The sequence below is a fragment of the Apiospora kogelbergensis genome (genome assembly GCF_038363985.1).
Source record: "Apiospora kogelbergensis strain CBS 113332 chromosome Unknown utg000002l_segment0_segment0, whole genome shotgun sequence".
NCBI classification, from domain to species: domain Eukaryota; kingdom Fungi; phylum Ascomycota; class Sordariomycetes; order Amphisphaeriales; family Apiosporaceae; genus Apiospora; species Apiospora kogelbergensis.
The window spans coordinates 3,918,267-3,943,098 of record NW_027117419.1 but is presented as its reverse complement, the minus strand read 5'-3'; the positions used below and the strand labels follow the sequence as shown (position 1 = coordinate 3,943,098).

At 52.8% G+C, this 24,832-nt stretch overlaps 8 protein-coding genes across 8 annotated transcripts; 6 read left to right on the top strand and 2 right to left on the bottom strand.

Moving 5' to 3' along the window:
• Positions 1-924: 924 nt before the first annotated feature.
• On the bottom strand, positions 925-2,694 carry PG998_004205 (uncharacterized protein; the record flags this gene model as incomplete). Its single annotated transcript, XM_066871023.1, has 1 exon — positions 925-2,694. One exon carries the CDS (start codon positions 2,692-2,694, stop codon positions 925-927), a length of 1,770 nt encoding a protein of 589 aa, XP_066734773.1.
• Positions 2,695-3,753: 1,059 nt separating this feature from the next.
• PG998_004204 (uncharacterized protein) lies at positions 3,754-4,293 on the top strand (the record flags this gene model as incomplete). Its single annotated transcript, XM_066871022.1, has 1 exon — positions 3,754-4,293. The coding sequence occupies one exon, from the start codon at positions 3,754-3,756 to the stop codon at positions 4,291-4,293; it is 540 nt and encodes a 179-aa protein (XP_066734772.1).
• Positions 4,294-5,800: 1,507 nt separating this feature from the next.
• PG998_004203 (uncharacterized protein) lies at positions 5,801-6,514 on the top strand (the record flags this gene model as incomplete). Its single annotated transcript, XM_066871021.1, has 3 exons — positions 5,801-6,246; positions 6,321-6,387; positions 6,446-6,514. The coding sequence occupies 3 exons, from the start codon at positions 5,801-5,803 to the stop codon at positions 6,512-6,514; spliced, it is 582 nt and encodes a 193-aa protein (XP_066734771.1).
• Positions 6,515-7,565: 1,051 nt separating this feature from the next.
• Positions 7,566-9,536, top strand: PG998_004202 (uncharacterized protein; the record flags this gene model as incomplete). The annotated part of the gene is made up of 1 exon (XM_066871020.1): positions 7,566-9,536. The coding sequence occupies one exon, from the start codon at positions 7,566-7,568 to the stop codon at positions 9,534-9,536; it is 1,971 nt and encodes a 656-aa protein (XP_066734770.1).
• A 3,264-nt stretch (positions 9,537-12,800) lies between these two features.
• PG998_004201 (uncharacterized protein) lies at positions 12,801-14,240 on the top strand (the record flags this gene model as incomplete). Its single annotated transcript, XM_066871019.1, has 2 exons — positions 12,801-12,997; positions 13,070-14,240. 2 exons carry the CDS (start codon positions 12,801-12,803, stop codon positions 14,238-14,240), a joined length of 1,368 nt encoding a protein of 455 aa, XP_066734769.1.
• A 331-nt stretch (positions 14,241-14,571) lies between these two features.
• Positions 14,572-16,629, top strand: PG998_004200 (uncharacterized protein; the record flags this gene model as incomplete). Its single annotated transcript, XM_066871018.1, has 6 exons — positions 14,572-14,756; positions 14,840-14,973; positions 15,040-15,163; positions 15,233-15,439; positions 15,950-16,269; positions 16,325-16,629. 6 exons carry the CDS (start codon positions 14,572-14,574, stop codon positions 16,627-16,629), a joined length of 1,275 nt encoding a protein of 424 aa, XP_066734768.1.
• Positions 16,630-16,968: 339 nt separating this feature from the next.
• PG998_004199 (Peptidase S41 family protein ustP) lies at positions 16,969-19,889 on the bottom strand (the record flags this gene model as incomplete). The annotated part of the gene is made up of 6 exons (XM_066871017.1): positions 16,969-17,958; positions 18,025-18,150; positions 18,214-18,973; positions 19,035-19,230; positions 19,297-19,683; positions 19,751-19,889. The coding sequence occupies 6 exons, from the start codon at positions 19,887-19,889 to the stop codon at positions 16,969-16,971; spliced, it is 2,598 nt and encodes an 865-aa protein (XP_066734767.1).
• Positions 19,890-20,541: 652 nt separating this feature from the next.
• PG998_004198 (uncharacterized protein) lies at positions 20,542-24,767 on the top strand (the record flags this gene model as incomplete). Its single annotated transcript, XM_066871016.1, has 5 exons — positions 20,542-20,700; positions 20,763-21,337; positions 21,417-21,880; positions 22,862-23,548; positions 23,605-24,767. 5 exons carry the CDS (start codon positions 20,542-20,544, stop codon positions 24,765-24,767), a joined length of 3,048 nt encoding a protein of 1,015 aa, XP_066734766.1.
• Between the last annotated feature and the right edge of the window lie 65 nt (positions 24,768-24,832).

Sequence of the window (24,832 nt, the reverse complement as noted above, 5' to 3'; positions counted from 1 at the left end):
GGATGGACGGTAGAGTTGTTGAGCGCCAGATGCTTGGACCGTTCGATCGAATGTGATATGTCCCTGCTGTCCCAATCACTCTTCCCTCGAGACACCGTTGGATCCCCCAACCCGCGTTGTCGTCAAGCGAAAAATGTAGTCGAGCTCAAGCGAATCACATTACTTCCATTGCGGATTTGCAGGGCAGGGTTGTGGGCTGAGAGTCGAGGCGGAATTCGGTCAAAGCCTTGTGTGACCGAGCCGTTATGGAGATATTCCGAGTATCGGATGCTGGGATCGCGTGCAGGCAAGCGCGTCGATTCTTGGGTTGATAGTGGGTTGGTTCGGCGTAGGACTTCGGCGTGGGATTGCAGCGGTCTTTGTTGTCGCCGTGATCTGGGTTGATTGTGGAAAGACCGAATTGCTGGCCTTGTCGACCCTGAGCGATCAGATCAGCCTGTCTTTCGCTGCCGGATGGTCGACGCGCTCCAATTGCAATGGCACTAACGCGCGACCCCGCTATTATTAGACGGACTGATCCGGGGGCTGGACTAGGCTAGCTTCTTCCTAAATTAAAGTGCCAACAGCCTGCAGCACTCGCGATTGTTCTGTGATCGCGATGGCAATACAATACAATTGAGGAGTGCTGTGGCAGAGGGTGCGATGTGCTCGCTGCTCCGGCTCGGGCATTCATCCGCGAATAGTGAATACGGACGGGCAGCTGCCAGACCGATACTTGTCTCTCATTCGGTCTTGACCGTGTTTTGGTCCACTTAAAGCTTCGATCAGTCTGGACGTTCTGTAGATTCGGATTCGGCCCTGCTAGTCCGGCGCATAGATTTTATTCTTTCTAGCCCACACTTGCACTAGCTTACTGGACCGCTCCGTCTATGGACTTATGCGCTGCACAAACTGGACAACCGCCCCTTTTCCATTTCTAATTGTCTATCTTCCACCCTCAGAATCTATGGCTTCTTCGAACGCGTGGATCATCCTTTTGTAGAGCTTATCTACAGCTTCAGGTGAGTCGTAGCTCCCTGTCCAAATTACCCCGTCCCGTAGGGGAAACAGAACATGGCGTAGGCTTTCAGCGAGAGACTTAAGGGAGTGGAATTCAGGAGTAAATTCTTCCAAAATAATTTGAAAATTATCCTGATTCATGTCAAGAGACTTACGTGCCGCTAGCTCGCTCCAATCCCCATTACTCCATTGTCGAAGCTTGCTTGTCTCCGGGGGATTCTCCGTATGGTTGGTTATGACTGTCCACAGGAAAACGTACAGGAAGGACTCCAGGTCGTGCCGATAAGTATGGCATTCATCCTTCAGGACGCCAATAGCCATGAATGGCCTGGTACCGGTAATCCCCTGCTCTGTTTCCAATCCTTCGGCGAGCTCTATTGCGGAATCGAGGTCTATCAGGACCCCCCTCGGCTTTCCTTCATCTTGGCCATCCAGAATAATCATGTTCCCCGGAGATATATCTTGGTGAAGAACATTGGCGTCATAATAGAGCGATTGGTGACACTTCATAGCATCACGAAACACTTGAAGTAATTCTGTTAGAGACTGAAAAGTGTGAAGGGATCTGCCGACAGGAGAAGTAACGATGCAGGCAAGGATACGATTTTGGAAGAAATTGTCGGTTTCTTCTGTATAGTCGACAAGTCCGTTGGCACTGCAAGCAACTTGCTGTCGTTGCTCATCCACGCTTGCATGTCTCTCGGGAGAGTGTACCCTGACGAATTTCCTATGTGTCCCCCATCGGAGACTTCGACGCAGATTTGCCGTACTCTCAACTTCCTTGTAGTAGTCAAGGGAGACGGCGCCCCAGACGTGTTTCTCCTTGACCAGTTTTAGAAGCTCATCCTCCGGACGCTCCCTAGCCCAACGCCATTTGAACTTCAGGACATAATCCCATCGATTCGAATCAGGTATTCTAGCCCGGTAGCAAGTTGTCCCTGTGCCAATCATGCCTTGGCGGGACGCAATTGGCTGACTTTCGAGATATAGCTTTCCCAAAGAGGGCATTGCCATGCTACCGAGGATAATGTAGCTGCCGCCCTTATCTGTCTCAATGATGTCAAGTTTCCCCAGGTCCTGGTCTGTCATCCGCTGGTAGCTCAGAATAACAGAAAGAAATTGGATGAAATCTGTCCGAACATCGAATACGTCGCTACAATATAAGCCAGATCGATCAAAGACCCAAAGCTCGATCAGTGAACCACGTATGTAGAAGCCATGTAAGAAAAGCCGTGTAGTCTGACAGGCGAAGACCTGGTGTGCGGATCGGCAAAGACGTAATAGTCCATCTTGATAACAAACGCCACCAGTGTGGTGAAACTGGCCAACAACCTGAACATGGTCCCATCTTGTCTGTACATTGGAGGCCGACGAAGTGGGCATGGTCAAGAGGAGACGTGCACCGCTGTCAGCACTCTCGTGCTCGGGGGCTACATCGCCGCTAGATATATGCCAGGAGCCTCGAGCGCCGTCAAGCTCCCGCGATACGTAGTCGGAAAGCCATTGGAGAAAGTTATCGGGCGATGGGGCAGCGGATGGAACAGCACAGCAGTGACTAACTCCTCCGGCTGTCTGGATCACCAACGAAGCATCTTGACGAACATATTGAAAGTCGCCGAAATATTTTTTGATAAATCCGCTCATGGGGCCGTGCATGCGGCCGTCGATGTTATCAAGGATTTCTTGATCGTCCATCGCGAAGGCCAATGGAGCTGGCGGATGATTTACCACCGGGTGATTCTCCATGGCCAATGAAGAACGGAGTTGAGGACTTCCAGGTATACTTGAATGGCGACCCCGCGCAGCCTGTTCATCAAGAATCAACTATGTAAAGAAAAGCGAGAGGGGCGGCTGGCAATAGGCGCTTGGATGATGATCACCTTGGATCGATTGATGGTCAATCGACAGTGTCTCCAACGATTCGGCATTCCGGCTACCAGTTGGTGCGCAAACGTCGAGAAGCCTACAGGGGGCTGCGCAGCCAACGTCTGCTTTCCCGGGGTTAGAACAGTGACATGTCACGACAAGTATCAATGCCTTATGATCGCCATAGAATCGGTACTTGAATCGCTAGGCCCCTAGTGGCAGCAGCTCCACCTGTTGGCTGGAGGGCAAATAAGTGGGACAGTTCTGTCACTTCCCGTCCGTCCATTTGATCTTCAACAAAGAATCATCTTGTCGTCGCGCTGAGCCAGCCGCGCCGTGTAGGTCAAAGGGAAATTGCTAATGGCCAATATAAAAATGCCAACAGCCAACATGTAAACACCAACGGGCAACATGAAAATGCCAACGGCTACCATGAAAGGATCAACGCACTCCATCTGGACCAAGAGCCTGATCGGCTGAATAGAGATCTGCTTCGGATTTGGTCATATTAAAGGGCGTGATAGCTGTTCTACTTTCTCGACATGAATTCATCTCAGATTCCATAAACGTTTATTTACCCTCAAGTCGCCAACTTCAATTGCATGACCAACGCCCCCTCAGCGCTTGCCCTCTAGTAACATAATGGCCTCCCTCGTCGATAACTTCGTGCCTTCCAGCACTTACAACACCTTGCCCTTGATTAGCCAAGTTGCCGGGGGACCCAAGGAGCACTCTCAAGACCTTTAAGACCTCCGCGAGTTGCTGAACAAGCATAATGTCCCCAATGGCGTCAGTGTGCGATTGATCCACAAGCACTTCGACACCAGCGAGGGCGAAGTCATGGTTTTTGACAGGATTCCCGTCCCATGACATGGCGTCGTTCAGATCATGAAGCCTATTGTGCCTTCAAACAGCAACCAACTTCGAGGTATCCATTATTTCGTCGATGACGATATGTCCCTCCAGGCCTACGAGTATGGCAACTACGAAGTACCCGACATGACTGGTCTTGAGTCGTTCTTGGCCGAGTTCTGCAGTCTTGTTTCTGAGCGAGGTCTACAGCGCAAATTCGGGCTCAAGCTTCAGTGCGAGGATGATATGGATCAGACAGAATGGACCGAGTACGAACTCCATGCGAAGCGCGGCACTATCATGTTCCCGGACGGCATGCCTATGCCTGATGGCGAGAGTGACTACAGTGTCACCACAGAGTGGAAAGCTATCTTCAATGAACTCCCGAAAACTTGCAAGCATTATACGACCTGTAGGCACGGGCGGACCACGTGCAAACACTGCAAGCATTGCAATAGCCATGACGAGGGTCATACCAACTCCGGTAATGAGACCGGTTTCTGCTTGGGTGGGCAGAAGACTCTGCCAGGAACTCCGATTCATGACATTGTCGATCGAGTTATTGCCGCGTTTTAGCTGGGAGAATAGCCACTCGTTTTCTTTTGTGGTGGACGACGGGGCGGAATCTTCCCTCTGCTGGAGCCCAGATCAGTGCTAAGTGTTGACCAGGCACGATCAAGTAGCTCAAGGGTATCTTATGCGCCAAACCTTCGCAAAGCCTCTGTATTGTCAAATTTATTAGCTTAAACTTATTCTAGGTTACTTGAGATGAAACACTCTACAATCTACTGGCTGTGAGAAAACAAGGATCCCGCACAGAAACAGCGCCCTACTTGGTATGTGGAAAGTGACAGCAGTTGCAATGTGTGTTGAAAAACCGCAGAATGTCACCGCATCATAAGTTGACAGTCCATGTCAACAACCCTAGGAGATGTCACGAGTCATATCCAACTCCATTGCCGCCAAATGCTCGGCTACTTCGGCAGTAGTCTCCGGGTGGTAAGTGTGTTCAAGGGAACAATGACCAGGCTATGCCGGTGTGCTTGTAGGTCCTTGGGATGAACTCGTTTCCCGCATGACTCTCTGTTTTGATTCATTTCAAAATGTCAATTTCCTCGATAAACCTGTTTCCTGGATCGCCATCAGGCGAAACTGACATGCACAGCCTAGCACAGCCTAGCACATGGGTGGTAATTCGAAAAACGCCAAACACGAGGTGGCTGTGCCTCAAGTTGACACATCCGGCCACACTCTATTCTTGTTTTCCGGGGCCTACTTCTGGACACCGAAGACCCTCCAAGCCCTACGCAGAGTGGTATTAAGGGTGTGTGTGTCATAGCACACTTGGGGTCGGATGGGGATGAAAACAGGTATCGATCCCAAATCCAGCATCTGTACGGAGATCATACCCACGTCCGATGAGTCCACCACCCGTCGAGTTGAGGCTGACAGGTTTCCCCTGACGGTTTGAGGGCTGAACTCTATTTCGGCGGATACTCAGGCAACGGTCAGCCGTGATTGGTGGGAGTTCTATAGAAGGTGGCTAACGGTGGGTCGGCCCGCTTAATGCATAATCCTTGGCTTGTTCGGATCAAAGTGATCGACAGGGTTGCCTGATGTTGCGACGGACGGGTCTTTTCTCTTTCGTACGAGAGCCCTCTCTTGAACTTGGTGACAGGTCCCAGTTATAAGGACCGCCCCACGTTTCTGGGCCCTCGGAATCCTGGGTCGATGGAGTATATTGCTACTTTATCGCGAGTCATGGTTGTCCCGGTTAGCCGCGCACGCAGGTGAGAGCGCGCGATACCACATCGAGGCCCATCACGCGAGGGCATCGTGTGGCCTTGTGGGGGACCGAACCCCTAATGTATGTAGTATAAAGAAGCATGTTGAACCCCGCGAAAGCTTCAAGTTTCCTTTTCGTCACCATCAAGCATCTTTCACTCTTTGATACTCGCCTTCGTTTCACCGACTTTCTCTTCTCCATACAGAACAGTTCTTTCACTCATTGACTTGGGCAGGTATTCCAATCACTTTACAACCACATTCACTTCTCACCAACTTTACACCACCCACCAGCAAGATGCGTTTCACCGCCACCAACGCCCTCGCCCTTCTGAGCGCCACCGTCACCCTGACTTCGGCTACTCCCACCGGCCACTACAGCCCCAACGCGGCCGTCGCCATCGCCGAGGAGCGCTCCGTCGTCCAGACCCTGGACCGCCGGGCCCCCGTCGAGAAGCGCGAGATTCTGTTGGCGATCCTGACGGCGGTCGGCACCACGGCGGCTACCGCCATCACGACCAAGGCTGTCGAGGCCGCCGCCGGCCTCATCAAGAACCTGGCCAACTTCGACAACGCGCGCGAGGCCTTCACCAAGAAGACGGCCGACGCCATGTGGGCCGCGAACCCGGACCCGAAGAAATACGCCGCCGCCGTCTGCTACAACATGTCCTACGACCTCCAGGACCCCAAGGGCATGGATGGTCTGATCTCGGCCAAGATGACCCTCGGCCCCCTGCACACCGAGTAAGTTTTCAAGTGTTCCTCTATCTCCCCGCTAGGAGAACTTAAGTCGCTAATAAAACAATCTTCCTAAACAGCTATGACTGCTTCTACATGACTGCTAACAACGCCCTTTACACCCGTGGCGATGGTGGTTTCATTAACGTAAGCCTCCCATCCCGTCTTACTTTATGGCATAGAGATAGAGCTAACCTCCTAATAGTTGGCTTTCGTCAGCGACAAGCGCTGCACCTTCGACAGGGACACGGCTGATCTCACTTGCACCGCCTAAACGCCAGTTGGTTTGCAGGCAGCCTGCACGGGATGGTGGCTCGAGCTGGATTTACTAACCAATGACGAGTTGAGACCTTGGGAATATAGCAACGATGCCAAATCTTAAAAAGGAGTTTCCAGTGTTAAAAACAATACACGGCGATTTCCTAATTATTCAACAGCTCATGGAGCAGCTAGATATTATGAAAGACGTCTCTATCCACCCTGCGGTTCTTCACGTGAATTATGTTTATGCTGAGGACGGCATTACTCACCATTGAAAGACAAACACATACAAACCAACTCTCTTGCTTATCTGTGTTTTCCCTCTTACTATTCTTATGTTTTACGCCCCTTGGTTCCCCTCAACTGTGTCCAAGGGAGGCTGTGGACCATTGTCCTCCCGATCTATCCAAATTCGGCGTACGGAGACGCATCTCATCCAGCCGGCTATGGAGACTGGCCTAGACGGAAGTAGCGTGGGCTTGGTTGTAATCATCGACGCCAACCTGGTCACAATACTGACTTCGTGTGGCCGGGCCTACTTATCGATTTCCTCCCACCTTTACAGGCCAGCGATTCGGAGGTAGAATGATCGACAGCGACATGCAGACATATCGCTGCTTTGGCCACCTCTAGGATTATGTCGTTGCTCAGAGAAGAAGAATGACTCTGATTTATTTTATCCAATGCCCTTCAGAGCAAGTTCACGGCTTGGTTTCCAGGCCCTTCTGCCCGTTTCTTGAGTGTATCAAGTTCAAAAGGGTGCGCATGCATTAGCCATGAAAGCCATGTCTAAGCCAGCACCGATTGTTGACACACCCTTAGAACAATATGTATTTCGTTTTTATTGTCCCAAACGAAACAGGACCCCGACGCTTATCAACATTAGCTCGCAAACCCCCAGCTCCTAGCCACATCGGGCTCTGCCAAGTATCATGTGCGGTGAAGAGTTCAGCCGCAGCTGAATAGATCAGTCCAGGTTCATGGCTACAAATACATTAGAGAGTAAGTAGTAACCATCTCATAATAATTACTCGTCAGGAATCGTTCATTCTTGTCATTTCGCCATGGCAGCTCAGTACGCCTATCAATATGAGGCACTCCGGTCAAGCAGACATATACGCCTCCTTTCCATCCTGCCAGGGGCTCGGGACGACACGGTCAGGTGTGAGATGATCCAGGATGTCGCACTCGACACCATGGAACGACTGGGCGTGAAATACAACGCCATCTCGTACCGATGGAGGGCTGCGGAGCCAGCCACCAGCATTTACATTGACGACGCAGCCTTTTCCGTCGGGCCGGCACTGCTGGCGATGCTGAAAGACCTGCGGCCCTCGGACGGCAGCCGCCCTGTCTGGATCGACGCCATCTGCATCAACCAGAACGACATCAAGGAGAGGGGCGTACAGGTCAAGCTCATGCAGGACATATACTCTCTGGCCACGCACACCCTCATCTGGTTGGGCGAGATAGATGACGACGGCGAGCTGGCGCTTACATTCATCAGCCGTCAGGCGGCGATGGAGCCCGAGCGGGAGCGGGACGCGTCTCTCGAGGAGAGGTGGGCGGGCCGCACGCCCGGCTCGGACTATGTGTCACTGATGCGCGACCGAAGTTACTCACTCATCTGGCTGGCCATATTTGAGTTCTGCCGCCGCGACTACTGGTCGCGGGTCTGGATGATTCAGGAGATTGCCCTGTCCAAGAACCCCACCGTCGTCTGCGGCCACATGGGCGTCCCCTGGGCAGATTTCGAGACCTTCCTCGGGTCCGTCTTCGCCTTCGTCGCTATGCGCGGCCCGGGTGCCATGCACTTCTGGCACCTCGTACCGCTGCTGGAAGATAGCTTCCCTCTGCTCCTGGATAGCATGCGCCAGGGGCAGGGGTGGGACTCGGCCCCGACGCGAGATGGGCGCTGGCTGCTGTCGGCGCTGCAGAAATACCGGACCTTCGCGGCGACGGACCCGCGCGACAAGATCTACTCGCTGCTCGGTTTGGTAAGCGAAGAGACGCGGCACGATATCCAAGTCGACTACGAGGCGACCGTGGAGAAGGTATTTATCGACACCTTCAAGTATCTGCTCCCGAAGCGGCGTCGCGCTGAGGCGCAAGATGATATAGTCACAGGCAGCACCCCGCAGTTGAGGTGCAACTTTACTATGACACTCGATGATGGCACTTCTTCCACCACAAGCGTGGGAGAAGAAGGATTCATGACACGCAAGCATGGCCCTTTGAACTCGATATGCTGCGCCGGATACGGCTCATCACAGAAAGGCGACTTTCCAGACTGGGTGCCCCGGGGTCGCTTCCCTTTTGCCTCGTGGCTCCCCAACTGGGGCGACAACGGCCGAGGGCCGACCATCGACGACCTGAGTCACTGCCGCTTCCGTGCCAGTGGAGACTTGGAGCCCGAGTACAGCTTCCACGACGAAGACCGTGTCTTGCAGGTCAAGGGCTACTTGATCGACGACGTGCGGTGGATGGGGTCCTCGGTGGGGGCTTTCCTTTCGGCTTCGTCATCCAGAGATACGCTTTCTAAGGACCTCGCCATCATATCAAGCGTGGCTGATAGCCAGGTCGACGCCATTACAAGTGCCTTTCAGGGACGGGCCTACCGTGAAGCCGACTTCTGGAAGACATTGGTGTGCGATTCCTATCCTACTAGCCACTTCTCCGAGGCCCCGGATGAGTGGGGATCCATGAGCGTCGCCCTTCTCCGTGCCATCGCCCGAGAGGAAGAAATCCCCGAGGACAAAAAGGGGCTGATGGCCTCCGAGTACCTCATCATGCTCCGAAAGACCATGAAAGGCCGCTGCATCGCCATCTCGCGCCAAGGCATGTACATGATGGTTCCCGAGGACACGAAACTTGGCGATTACATTTGCGTTCTTTGGGGCTGTGATGTCCCTGTCGTTTTAGGTATGCGTGATGAAGAACTGGTCCTAGTAGGAGAGTGCTACGTCGATATGCTCATGGATGGGGAGTGGCTTCAATCTGTGGAGGGCGAAAGCCATATGTTTGCGATCCAATGATCATTTACAGTGTATGCAGATTGGTGTTTTTGGACAGCATGACCAGGTTAGAGTTTCTATGTTGTCTAACATACTATATAGTACCCCAGAACGCCTTGAATCGTCACATACGACCACATCCTGCTGAATACTAGGGATCCCGTCCGCTCTCCCATATATAAGCAGCAGAGAGCCGAATTAGTACTAGGGTCGGTGACGACCTGGGAATCCTCGGTGTTGTATGTTTTTAACTTTTTGGCCTTTTAGTGAGACTATTTTCTGGTGGGCGCCACAGAGTTTCTTTCTTGAATCATGTGCTGCCAACTTTAGCATTTGCGGAGGGTGGTATCAGATTGACTTTTTTTTTTTTTGAGAAGGTTACCCCTTTTTACCGCCCAAGGGTCGGGGAAATAGTAAATAAAAATATATGGCAGAATCGTTTTGCGGATTAGTAATCGAGTATTGTTGATTTGTTATCCATCAACCTTTCCAGCCGATAACATCTAGTGTATGATTGCTCAGCAAGACATACTACATACAGGACGAAATTGATCCAAACCGCGCAACTGATATATGCAAGGTATGTTACAAATCACAACCCCGCCGCCCGGCGTTAATGGGGTGATGTTGCGTTGGGGTTGTATTGTATTGGCTGAACAGGGGCGAATCACTAATCAGTCTTGCATAGGCTTCCGGATATGGCAAAATCGCATCCATATGTGCTGCAATTTTCAGCAGTACCATAGATCCTTGCTGGATGTAACCCCCTATCAAGTCCAAGGTAGCTGACGCGGGTAGACCAGCACCATGCTTGTTGCTGAATAACGCGTCATTGCCCACGCTCTCCCGATTAAGAATAACCTCAATCCTTTATCAATGCCTCTTTTGGAGACATCATCCATCACCCACCCCTGGCTTGACATGATAGTGCTGCCTTACAAGCTAGGGCCATGGAGCCACCTTATTCAGATTCACAAGCGGAGACTCGTTCCAGCTCAGGTAACCAGCAGGACAGGCCGAAGGACGACTTCCCAGACTGATTTGCTAATGATTCCGCGCAGACAACAAGTTCCAGTTCATTTCCATTCAGAACCCTGACGAGTCTAGTAATCGGGAAATTCGGCGCAAAGCCCGGTCGCATGCCATCAAGCTATCTTGGCAGAACAAACGGCGTAAACAGAATGACGATCAAGATGCCGCTACCGCAGGGCAGCAGCCGGATCATACACTCTTAGCCCCTGAAATGCAAGAAGCATATCAAATAAGGGTGTCACCCCTTGAGCAAATGGCCCTGTCTTCGGATATTGTGGACCCTTTCCAAGCGGTGGTAGGATCTCAGGGACAGCATGGGTCACGATTCCAAGCCCTTCTCAGAAACTTCGCAGCCATACAGGCGACCGAACCGGTCTTCAGTGTGCGAGATTCCGTTGTTTTTCAGACTTTTCACTCCGTTTTCCGAACGGGGTTGGAACACACGGCTCTAGTGAACGCCGTCATGCTTACATTTACGTTCGCGGCACTGGGGGTGATCATCTCGACCAGGAGACTATGGGTTATCAGTCCAAGGCCATGTCATCTATCCGCGAGAACGTTGCACTTGTACATGATATTTCGGCATTGGAAGTGATGCCCACCATCGGCGCGATCTTACTGCTTATAGGTGTGGAGGTATGTGAACCAGACCATATTGCCTAGCAGTATGCACTGGGCTGTGCTAAGCAAATATATTCTTACAGGCCCGTTTGAGGGATCGAAACAAAGTTGAGATACACATGACAGGGGTTAAGCAGTTACTTGATGCATGCAGGGCGAGTGGTATATATCTCACGGACGGGATTAAGCGGGCTATATTCTGGTAAGTGACCCAGACACCCATGCATGCATGTTTTAAGACGAAACCGAAATGAAGGATGGGCTGATGTTGTTTTACAACAGGCAAGATCTCAACTCAGCGGTGCTGGCGGGGTCACGCAGATTATTCAGTCATACGACCATGGCCGAGATGCGATGGGCACGGGACACCGTATCATACCCAGATTGGTTCGCTCTGCCTCCGGGCTTCAAAAATATACTCCACCTTCTTCCCCAAGACTTCGTCGAGGTAATCGAGGATGTGTATGCGCTGCAGCACATACGTGACTCACCAACGTTCATTTGCCAGGACACCATCTCCATGCTCCACGTCGATAACCACCAGGCTTGGGTTCAGTCGAGGCTCCAGCAAATCATGGCACAGAAACGTCAAGGGGACTCATCACCTGCAGAATTGATAGAGTGCTGCTACTGCATGATGTATCTTTCCTCTGTCATGTTGTGCTGCAAGGTGTGGCGGAAGTCGCCGATTCCTGTAAGATACTCAACAACACCAACAACTACCCAGCCATCCGAAAGGGATGAAGACTGACTAATCATGATATGCGATTGTAGACACACTTGTCAGAGCAGCTTCTTGAAAGACTGCAGAGTACAGCGAACAACGTTACATGGAACCAGCATCCGGACTTGCTTACATGGATGATGTGTCTTGGAGGAGCTTTTGCTTCCACAGAATTGGTTCGAGATGGGTACGCGTCATTACTACACCGGATGATCCATACACCCTGGCAAGACCTTGCTGGAATATTGCGACAGTTCATCTGGTCAGAAAAGGCTTTCGAGCCAGCAGTCAGGAGTTTCTACGATGCTGTATTTATGTCATGAAGATTACAAACTTCCACCGGGGTGAATCGTGATGATATTGAATTATTTGGATAAGACAACTATGCCTCATATTGTGTTTGATGCAGAGCCATGATAAAGTAGAGGAAATGATGTTAACATGTGTCAGTTTATACTTACATGTTATGAAGTATCGACTCACCCACCTTCAGGTAACTGAATGAAAGGCCATGTTATGGACTGATGAAACCATGCGTCTTTCATATGCTATTGCCGAGTGGTAGATGTTGATCGCTTCCCAAATAGGAAATATCTCATGCTTTTACCCCTTTCGTATATTTCCCACGTTGCTTACTGACACACTTATGTCGTCAGCAGAGCCAGACAGGGCGTCGCTCAAACTATTCAGTGCCAGTTGTATGTCTTAATGCTACTATGACATGACAGTTGTTGATCAAGTATTTGTGGTGTTGGAACTATGTGTCGTGTATAAAGAGGACAGAGACGCACCCTTCATCACGGGGTAGTCTGAAGAAGCAAGACAATTTAATTCATACACTGTCTCTTTCAATTGCCAATATTTACCTTGGGACAAATAATTCCTTGACTAGTCAAAAAGTGACCGCAATGCCTGTACGACGTTGGCCCGGAGCCCCTGTTGATGTTACGCCCTTGGCACAACCGTTGGTGTTGGAGCCATCGGGACGAGTCGTCAAGAATCGCATCATGAAAGCTGCCATGGCCGAAGATCTTGCGACTTGGAGTGCCAAAAACATCCAAGAGCGTGGAATCCCTACCAAAGGGTCGATTGAGCTTTATAGACGGTACGTCAAACCAATCAGTCGGGCCCCACGACTGTCGAGCTGCTGTGAAACTGATAACGGACTGAATTGCAGATGGGGACAAGGCACAAACAGCTTCGGCATTATCTCCACGGGTAATATTGCCATTGAATACGACATGATGAACTCTGTCGGGGAGATGATCATCACGGTCGCCGACGTGCCCAACAGCGGAGACGCACGCTTCGAGTCCTTCCGCGCCCTCGCGGCGGCCGCGAAAGCAGACGGCTCCCTGGTCGTCGGCGAAGTGGCGCACCCGGGCGGCCAGCTCTTCGCGCGGATCCGCAAGGACACCATCGCGCCGAGCGCCATCCAGCTACCGCCCCAGGAGCTCTACGGTAGCTACGCCGTGCCCCGCGAGGCGACGCAGGCCGACATCGACCACGTCGTCGCCAGCTTCGCGCACGCGGCGACGTACCTCGCTGCCGCAGGCTTTGACGGTGTCGTGCTCCACGGCGGACATGGTTATCTGCTGGCGCAATTCCTGTCGCCGCGCTTCAACAAGCGGACCGACCGCTACGGGGGGCCTCTTACGAACCGCATCCGCATCGTGCTCGAAATTGCGGGCGCCATTCGTCGCGCCACTCCCAAGGACTTCGTCATGGGGTTGAAACTCAACAGCGTCGAGTTCCAGGAGGGCGGCATGACGCCAGACCAGGCGCGGGAGATGTGCGCCGCGTTCTCGGACGCCGGGTTCGACTTCGTGGAGCTGACCGGCGGGAATTGGGAGGACTTCGGGATGACGTGGGAGCGGGAGAGCACCAAGAAGCGCGAGGCTTTCTTCCTCGAGTTCGCCGAAACCGTCGTGCCGGGGCTGGGCCCGCCGCAGTCGCGCAGGACCAAGGCCTTCATCACGGGCGGGCTGCGGTCCACGGCCGCCATGGTGGACGCCCTGGGCACAGTGGACGGGGTCGGGGTGGCGCGACCCGCGGCGCAGGAGCTACGCATCGCACAGGATATCCTAGAGGGTCGCATCTCCAGCGCGATCCGGCCCGTGAGCGGCCTGGAAGACATGGGCCGCGGCTTTCGTCTTGCGGGGACTCAGCTTACGCAGGTGGCCAAGGGGGAAGAGCCGTTCGACGCGAGTGACGAGGAACAGGCGAAGGCCTATTTGGCCGACTTCGACACATGGTATCAAGCTTTGCTGGATGACGGGGACAAGCTCGAACACCGAGGCTTCATCCGGCTCCAGACGCCACAACACCCTTATGGACAGAGTTACTGAGCGCCACAGGGGACCTTGATGGGGAGTATGAGGCAATTAGGCACACGCGTTTAGCTAGTTAACAAATCACGACATCTTGCAAGAACGCCACTACCCTGCGGACTCTTTGGAGATGCTAAACCGCGAGATCTGTACAGTATGCATAGAAGGCGTCATTTCTTAATCGAAACAAACCCATGGCCAGAATTGATCACGTAAAGGTTTCACAGGTCAGATTCACTAGACCCAAACTATCTGACCGACTCTGTCCCTATCTCAACCAATCCCCAACATCGTTGGGGCACGTATACCTTCTCTCGAAGACTTTACACTGCAGTCGTCTCTCGCGAAGATGAATGATCATGGGTTGAACATCGATCTCAAGAGGTTTTCTCAGACCTCGGCGAATGAAGATTCTGAGCTAGGGCTCTATCGCAACGATCAGCATCGAGAGAAGCCGGATTGGGAAACGTATGGCCTGCAAGTGGCGAAACTTGAAAAGTTGGAAGGATGGCGCCTTTGGGTCACCATTACCTGGTATGTTGAAACAGATGGGATTTACTTGATGCCTTTCGCAATTTGTCTTACGATGGTCACTAACAGCTACGGGCCTTTGGCAGTCTCCTCATCGGGCTCTTCATGTCAGGCTTGGAGTCAAGCATCATAGCGACTGCTTTGGTGCCCATATCCGCAGCCTTCCATGGTGGAGAGCGGGCGAACTGGATCGTCGCCTCTTACTTCATCTCGTACACTGGTCAGCATGGCGTCCCCTGGTAGACAATCCGTATACAGTGTTAACACACCATGCGGAGCAACACAGGTTTCCTCATCATCTTCGCCCGCCTGAGCGATCTATTCGGCAGAAAGCCAATGCACCTAATCGCCATTACCATATTCACGATATTCTCCGCGGCGTGCGGTGGCGCGCAGACAATGACTCAGCTGTATGGCATCGTCTCTCTTTGATGGATCCTGTCGCAATCCCGGTACTGACTCAACGGGACAATCATCAGTATCGTTCTTCGGTCCTTCCAAGGGATGGGAGCAGCTGGTCTGTACAGCCTGGCCATGTTTATTGTGCCCGAGGTGACCCCTGAAAAGCACATCAGCTACGCTATTGGCTCGTTTGCACCTACTTTCGCCTTGTCAAGCTTGCTCGGTCCTCTTTTGGGCGGCATTATCACCACGTATACCAACTGGCGATGGATATTCTTTCTGAAGTAGGCCCTCTTGGCCATGAGCACCCCGGTCCTCTCCGCGATGACATTTACGGGTATCTGACCGCCTTATACAGTGTGCCTACCGGCGTTCTCCCTTCTCTGTGTCGGGACCTTGGTGTTCCCAGCCAACAGCAAACCGCTATCTATCCGACGGCGTACTTTCTCCTTTATTGACTTCCCGGGCATGATACTCTCGCTACTTGGCGTGATCCTTATGGTCTACGGCATCGAAAGGGGCGGTGTCCGTCAAATATGGACCACGCCTAACGTACTCGCGCCTATCGCTATTAGTGCCACGGCACTCATCGGATTTGTCACCTGGGAGACGTGTTTGTCGCATGCCAAGGTGCGAAGGATCAAAATGATACCGTTATTGCCAATTTATCTCATTACTAGGAGAGTACTAGGCTCCATCTTCTTGTACGTCCCGATCCTTACTTTTCTTTTCGCAGTCGAAACGAATCTATTGCGTATCGAGATGGATGCAGCTGATACTAACTTCCAATATAGATCTGCCTTCATCGCCGGGTTTCCATTCATGATGACCACGATTTTCTTGCCTCAGCGTTTCCAGCTACAGAATGGCCTCTCCGCTAAAGACGCTGGCTATCGCATGCTGCCTCTCCTATTAGTATCGGCAGCCAGCGGGGCTATCTTCGCCGTGATCGCGAAGAGGTTTAACATCGCCTGGTGCATTCTGTTGGGCTCGCTTTGCTTGCAAATCGTGGCATTCGGCCTTTTCACCACCTTGCCGACAACGGGAGAGCTGTCTGATGTCCAGTACGGGTGTCAGGTACTGCTCGGTCTTGGGTTCGGGGGAACACTAAGTAGTAAGTGCCCATTGATTTTGTACTGCATTTCACAAGGCCGCTAAGACTCGAACAGGCTTTCTCATCCTTGTGAGGTCGGAAGTGAGCGAGAATGAATATGGTCAGTCATTCTCCTTGCATTATGTTTCTGACCGGAGGGACTTTATGGTTACTGACATGTTCCCCTCTGGTTTCTACTCGCGAAGGTACAATGACTGGCGCTATCACCCAGATCCGTATTTTGGGTGGACTTTTGGGCATCGCTATCGCTCAGGCTGTGATAGCCACGCATATCACCAGAAAGCTGTCGGAGGCACTGGATTCCAAAACTCTGGAATTGGTACTGAAAACGCCCAGTGCCATATTCGATCTTCCCCCTGAGGGAAAAGATGCGGCAATCCAGGCCTACGGGGAGGCATTCGTCCTAGTCAACAGGATTGCGGTTGGACTTTGCGGAGCGGCTCTGCTGGCGGCATGCTTAGGAGCGTGGAGACGGCGGCCTCGGGGTAACTGTCCATTAGACTTTGTGCAGTCACACACTCTTCTCCTATTTCTTTCTCAACTTCATGATCATTGACAAGTACTACATTAACAATTCTGTTTAGTTCGATATTAATGGATATATTTATCGCTACAAGCTATGTATTATGGCGGATCAACTACTATGTCTAATCTATTTTGAATAATACAACACATGTATAAGAAAGGGAAAGGCGGTAACTAAATCGGGCAGTTCCCCAACAGCTTAGTCCCAAAGGTCGGTTGGCAAAGGCCCGAGTATTGCTGTTTGATAGGCGCGGCTCTCCTCTGGCGCGATTTGTCGCTGAGCGGCTGCAGCTGCGTGGCCTGCTTCAGCTCGGTCGACACGAACGGCTGACACGTCAGTGCCATGTTGCTGTTATACACGTCGCAGCCTGTCGGGCCGTAGCACGCCGGCAGGCAAGCCATGACCTTGTTGGACGGCCCTTGCATTCCGCCGCCCTTGTGGCACCGCACATATACTTCCTTGCACTGCAGCGCGCCGTCGCAACGGTTGAGCTCATCACACCGGTGGATCGGCTCGTCGTACGTGATGTGCGAGGCCGTGATGTCCTCGGGCGCGAAATGTGGGAGCGAGGCTTCGCTGCTCGAGTTCGCCGACGGCGGCGTGTAGATCTTGGGGAAGGGTCGGTGCTGCTCGGCCAGCGGCGAAACAGGGGGCGGTTTCTTCGAGGGGTCACTCTGCTGTCCCGGAGTCGTTGAGTAGCCGGTCGAGCCCGCAACGCACCGTGGTCCCTCGCCCCACACGGCTTCGTGGACGTCTGTCCATTGTTGCGTCATGTTGTAGAGGTTGCGGAGGGTGTAGTATAGCCGGCAGTCGGCCGCTTCGTATCTGAACTGAAGTGGGACGGCGGCGTCGCTCTTCAGTTCTTCTTCCCGGATCTGGTCACGCAGGTTGAAGTAGGCCGAAGACCAAAGACCGGGATCCCGCATCACACCGTTGGAGGGGATGTTCGGCAGCGTCTGGTTCGCCACTTCGTCGACTATGCCCGCGACCGCAAAGTCGGCGTCGAGGGCAGTGCTAGAGTAGGCCCGCGCCCCGCGACTGCCGCTGGCAGCTTGCATCGGGCCGGAGTCAGGCCGGCCGCCCATGACGACGGTGCGGGCGCCCTTGCGCGTCATGAGCTCAACGAACAATGCGCATGCCGAGGAACAGAGTCCATCCGTCAGCTGCGAAGGAGAAAAAGTTATTAGCTTCAAGTCCATTATAGTGGTTGAGAGCCACATTTTACTCACAAGTACCACGTCCTTCGGCTCCCAGTGCTGCACATAGGTATTTCCGGTGTCTACAAGGTAGTCCAGGGGAAGGTTGCCAGCAAACATCTCGTAGATGAAATAGTCATCTGTGAGGTTGTATTTCTCCTAGTTGACGATTTTGACTAGTCAGTATCATCAAGTCGCAGAGAAAGATTCGATCTAACTTACCACTAAAGTGAACTCATCTCCAAGGTAGTGCTTGGGGCCAGCATACTCATCCCAGCTGGCGAAGTTCTTCTTGGACTCAGTGTTCACGCGAGGTGTAATAACCCACTCGTCCACCAACCCGGCCTCCCAATCGCTGTAGTCTTCGTCTGAAGTAGCGTTGAGGGTGTTCCACCAAGATGTCGTCGCGTTGCCTACAATGTTGGCAAGGCGGTGGCTACGGCGGCGGCTCCCGAAGAAAGGCTCCCGTCCCGGAAAGAACCTCAAGAAGGTATCCATAACTAGAACAACCTGGCCTCCAGAGTTCTGCTGGAGATCAATGATGATCTTCGATAGATTGTTACGGGCAGCACCCTCAACAAACTCCTGCACGCTCTGGGTGAAATTTCTGAGGTAGTCACCGTACTGGGAGAAAGTAGGCAGGCTCAGTACACCCGTAGACAGCTCGTGGAGGTAGTAGCCCGTGACAACGCCGCCTCCACTGACGAGGAGGTCCGACTGATGCACATCTGAGTGCTTCGGGTACGCGCCATTGCTCTCGGCGTACCAGCTGCCGTCGTCACCGGACGGAACCGATTCCACGTCGTCGATGGCCCGCTTCTTGGCGACGGTGTTGCTCTCCGCAGCGGGGTGAGCAGCAGATCCGTTTACTGAAGGATAAAGACCCAAGGCGAAGAAATTGTACATGTCTCCGACGGTAGCGATGGGTCCGGTCTCCCGCGGGTATGTGTAGAAGGATATCCAGACGGTCTCGAGCGGCTTGCTAGCATTCGCAAAGCTGAAAGTTAGCTCGTCGCCGGGATAGGAATTTGGCGGCACCTGACCACACGCTCGGCCAGCCCTGGATGTCCTGCGCAGGGTGCCCCATCAGGGCGTTCCACTCGGCGTGATTCTCGACATAGCCTACCGAGTTCAGCGAGGCGAAGTCGGTCAGAAACTCGACAACATCGATATCGTTGATTTGCGATATTGGGGAGGGTGTCCAACTCCAGCCGTCCAACTGAGCATTTTGGATGTCCTCTGATGATGTATCGTTAGCCACGGCTCTTGAAAAGGGGCACGTTAAGTTATACAAACGGAACTTACCTGTCAGGTAGATCTTGGGAGGCTCCTTGCCGTCTAAAGAGACGGAAGAGATAGAGTACGGACTACCGTATACAAACGGTGACGTAATGCCGATGTCGAGGTTGACGTGTGCATCATGAATAGCCAAGACCAATTTCTGCAGATCGACCTCGAATTCGTATTGGTATCGGTAGGCGCCTGCCGTGACGTTGTTCTCTATACGGTGAAGAATATCCCCTACATCGATAGCTGGTTGCTGGTAGCCTCCCGGGGGCGTCTTGAGGAAGGCCAAGGTGCTTTGGAACTGCAACGTGGTGTTGTAGTAGTTCAGGAAGCGGAGGGCCGGGTCGGAGTAGAACGGGATGCTTCTCAGACAGTCGTACACATCCACGGCATAGAAGAAGTAGGCTGCGCGTATTAGATTCGTCTTGTACCAGAGATTCTAGAACGATGGGGTGGCCCTGATGGAACTTACAGTCTTGGCCGCCTGAGGTCGCTTGGGCCATCAAAGCGCCGCATATTGTAGTGTCTACATCATCTGTAGAGGCGGCACCCACGACCTGTAGAGCCCCAAGGGAGGCCCAAAGGGCCAAAAGATGGGTGCGGAGTAACATCTTGCTCTGCAGTGGTTTCTGTCCGGAAGATGCAGCGGCAGCAAAGAACCTGAGGCTCTCCAAGATGCATGTCTACCACAGCAGGAACAAGCGGCCTTTTGTTCTTCTCTTGGCTACAAAGTACAAAGTAGTTGTCTTACAAGGGTGTCAATATGCTGCTGACGTTACTAACAAGTGCCACATGCATAGTCATCAGCCTTAGAAGACAAAATGGGCGAGACTAAGCCCGCATTGCTTAATTTCCACTCTTCGTTCGCCGAGAAGACCCTGCTGCACGTGCCGGGATCTTTTTTCACTAGCGGCTCAAGAAGCAAAGACGATAAGTTGGGGGCCATGCTATAGAACCGTCATCTCCATTTGGGCAGCAACTTGCGTGTGTCCTAGGCCCTTGGAGGCGCCGCAGCTGAGATCTTAGGTCAGCACTACGCCTAGTTGAGGCGTAAGCACTAACACATATGCAGATGGTTGCATGCATAACACCTGACTCACAATCACTGCATAGCCAATCGCATAGGAGCCGTGAATGTGCTACTTAATCCATCAGCAGAAACTCTCTAGTTGGAGGATAAATTCTTTGCCCTGACCTAGAAGTTATGCCCAGCTCCATCGTCGCCTAGATCGGGAAACCCCTGTTCCGTTCGGCTTCCTAACCATGGCCATCAAGCAAACCGCCCCGGCTGACTTATCACACTGGCTGAAACACATGTGCATGCCGTTGTTCGATATCGATCGGCCTGTTGAGTACCGATACTGGAAGAGCGGCAATTATTCGTTTCAGATACGCTGCATTGGAGGACCTGGATCTGGCAAGGTAGGTGAGCTCCAGCCAAACCCGAGCAAGCAAACCCACTTATACGCTGCGTTGCGCCTCAGACTACTCTCTCGCACATCATCATCCAAGACCTCGAGTCCTCTTTCCAGGATGATGGAACGGCCATAATTTCCACATTCCTGCAGCCTCCGTCGGCACACCCCGCACAAGGCAGCCGCCCCTGTCCAATTTCCACACAGTTGCTTCTTGAGATACAACGCCAGTTAGGGGTGATTACTGTCCCCTCAACTCATGGAAAAGATGTTGATCACGTTGAAGCCGATGCAGTAGCGGATGGATCAAGCGGTGGAGACGAGATACTGCATGGATGGATTCGAAGCCGAATCCAAACCCTGAACCGCAAATTCCTCATCATCGATGACTTGGACTTGGCCTTTTGTGACGTCGTCCAGTACAAGGAGTTCGAGTCTACCTTGTCTGAGCTCCAACTATCGGGTTTCAGGATCTTGACCACATCGAGAGTGCCTTACCGAATTGGGGAGATAAGCGTCTGCGACGTCGAGACTCACACCGGACCTGCAGAGCTACGATTATGGTGGGAATGCGAGAAGTGTGGACCGGATGTATATGATATATGCCACGTGTGCAGGGAGGCGGGACATGGTTGCAACCAAGCGTGAGTCCCTCCCAAGAGTCTTAAAATAGTCCAGCCGGGTATCCCCTATCTAACCTGCCCACTTTATGTCAATTGGCAGTGACCATGCCGGATGCTCTCTCGTCCTAGCACCTACCAAGGTGCAAATGGACATCCGCCATTTCTTCCTCCCTGAAGGCTTGAGAGCATTGGTGCGCGATGCGATTCAGCGGGAGCATGGCGACCTCGGCCTGAACAGCTCCACACCTTCGCCTACGTCTTGGCCACCTTTATCGAGCTTGGGACAAGAGCTTACGACTCCAGCCAACAAGGCCGCGAAAGCAGCTGATGATCTCGTCAACAAGACGGTGGACCGCGCGGGTGGTAACGTGACCGTCGCCCGTATCCGGCTGGACCATATTGGGAAAGCCGCGACTCTGAAAGAGGCCAGGGCCGTGGGCGACCGGCTTCCGCGCGACTTGGTACAGATGTTCGAGACAGCGATATGTGAAATGTCAAATCGCACTTGCGGCGTACAGCAATTTTTGGGCCTCTATTCTATTTACTTGGTGGGCAAACATGGAGGTGAGAAGCTCTATGCAGAATTGGTAGATGAGCTTTATCAGGCATGGAAGGGGGACGAGGGGGGAACTGTATGATGTCCTTGAGGCCGAGGACGTCGTGGACCAGATCTTGTTCGCAGCCCGGGGGTTTCTCACGAGCAGGAAGTTAAGGGGTGGCATCATGCTGGCATGCTTCCAAGTCGACTTTCGCAACTACGTCGCTGAAGACTATTCCGAGGTCCTGTCACAGCTGACATGAAGTAGTGTCGACGGGAGTAAGGCTCTATAGTGCCCAAAGGATGGGATCCGGAAGCGGAATAGAACTAGTCCATCGGTACCGCAACAATGATTGGCTGTAGTTTCAGACCGTTATTTCTGGTATTACCGCATGCGCCGTAAGCGACACCATAATTCGAAGCAAAGCTTAGCCTGTAATATGACTGAGCTAAGGCGGCAAGTGTAGTAAAGGGGGGTATCATTCGGCCCCCACTCACATGTCAGCCGCAGTACCCTTACGAGCAACCCATCTTTGAGTCCGGCTGTGCAGGGAAGAAATTAGTCTCTCTTAATACCCCGTCTGTGATTCATGCATCCAGCCTTAGCATTTCATCCTCACACCACCATGATTTGTCCAAATTGCAAGAGCACCATCTTGGATGGAACTCGTACATGGGGCTACCTGCAATTTCCCTCGTCCACAAGCAGCTCTGGGGGAACAAATGAGTGTACACTTTGCGGCTGGGTAGAAGAAGAGGCTAGGAGCCTGCTGGGGTCTGATTTCGATGCTTCGGATTACAGCCACCTCTACCGGTGGACCATTTCCCGGTCACCCAGGTTTAGGGAGAGCAAAGAGTCGTGTATCGTACACTTCAGGCCTGATGTCAGCCGCTTTTCCCGACTTCAGAACGCACCAAATAGGTCCTTTCACCTGATTGATGCAGGTAAAATCACTCCGATTATAGGCCTTTCTTTAGTAATATGCCCAGACTGATGCAATGTGTAGACTCCGTCAACGTCAATACGACCTTGGTTGGCCAGCTCAACATCCAGAGCATCGGGAAACAAGTAGACGCCTGGTTGGGCCATTGCCAGAGTACCCACAACGGGCGATGTGCCGTCCCAGATTCCCCGTCTTGGGTTCCGAAGCGTCTAGTTGACCTCGCTACCCTTCCCGAAGGCCGAGTTGTCGTCAGGGAGACGGAGCTTCTGACATCGCCCAAGCCTCGGTTCGTCACGCTCAGCCATTGTTGGGGCGACCCCCAGAAGACCCCGATGCTCGAGCTGGTTCCGGGCAATCTCGTTATTTTCACTGACCCTGGAAAGGGCATCCAAAAGGATCAGCTCCCCCAGAATTTCAAGGACGCGGTAGAGATAGCAGTCCTCATGAAAGTGCAATATATTTGGATCGATTCGCTGTGCATCCTACAGGACAAGGAAGAGTTCAAGACGGAGGGACAATTCATGCACCTGGTCTACCGGAACTCTTATTGCAATATTGCAGCTGCAGCAAGTGGTGATTGCGAGGGCGGACTATTTCGACAACGACCGAAAGTCAACTTCGGCGGCGACATCGTCGATACAAATGAAGCCTCCATACTCGGCAAGGGTACATGGAGAGTATTCCATTCGGGGTTGTGGTCCGACCAGCTTCTTTTGGAGCCTCTGTACCGGCGGGGCTGGGTCTTTCAAGGTATCAACACAACCCGTCGTTCTCCAGGGATTGCGACTAGCTAACGGCGAAAACAGAGCGAATGCTATCACCGCGGGTCCTCCATTTTGCCTCAGGTCAAGTGTTCTGGGACTGTGCTTCTACCACGGCGTGCGAGACTCTACCAGGAGGTCTACCGTGGCAGCTCGATGCCGCGTCGTCAACCGAGCGGTATTGGAGAGAGCGGCTGCAGCTACTCCAGACGAGTCAACATTCCCATGCTGAAAACAGCACCGCAGCGCCCCAGAAGATTTTTGGGTCGGCCGACGTCTCGTTTGAGAGTTTCTGGAAGGAGGCGGTGCGCAACTACACCTCTTGCAACCTGACACGCAACACGGACCGGCTGCTTGCCATCTGGGGCGTGGCGAAGCTCGTCCGTGATCACTTCCGCCTCGACCACGACGCCGAGGACTACGGCGTCGGCCTTTGGTCCTCGCAGCTGTGCGAGCAGTTGGCGTGGAGAGCCCAGGACCCTAGCAAGGCGCAGAGGGCGTCTGAGCTGTGGCGCTGGCCCAGCTGGTCCTGGGCATCGATTACCGGCGTCGTCGAGCTCCAAACCCGGTCCTCGGATCCTGGTCAGTTCTACTGCGCCTTGAACCACCAAGACGGCGCCGTCAGCTTCGACCTCGCCGATGTCCCGCCGGCGGAAGTCGCACAGGCCCAAGGCGGCGCGGACGATATACCGAGAAACCTACGTACGAAACGCCTAGGCGTGCGCAGTGTTTTTGTGAATGTCAAAGTGCGTGGGAAGAAAGTCGATAACACTTACGAGGATGCTATCAAGAGTGGCCCGGATCAGGGCACTAACCACGCCTACACGTTACGCCTTTTGGATCTAAACGAGCTTCAGGAACCTCACTCCACGGGAATGTTCAGAGTATTTCCGGATTTCGACTTGGACTTTTTCGAATATCCCAATGGTCGCGACTGCTACTTGATTGTACTCACAGCCAGCTTCGATCAGGACCAAGAGTTAGAGGACTCTGCATGGCCAGACGATCAAGATAGTGCGCATGAAGATTCTACCACCTGGATCCATGGCACGAGCCTCATCGTTGCACGGTCAGAAGGGCCAAATCGAGAGACCAATCTCGATTGTTGGGAGTACCATAGAATAGGGGTTTGCAATTTTGAAGGACTAACTTTGGAGGACTTCACCAGACTGGAGCAATCTCATATGTCGGATATTTGGCTAGTCTAGGCCCAGTGCGGATTTCGTCTGGTCATTAAGGACTGTTCACGTGGTCGGTATACAATTTCCAATAA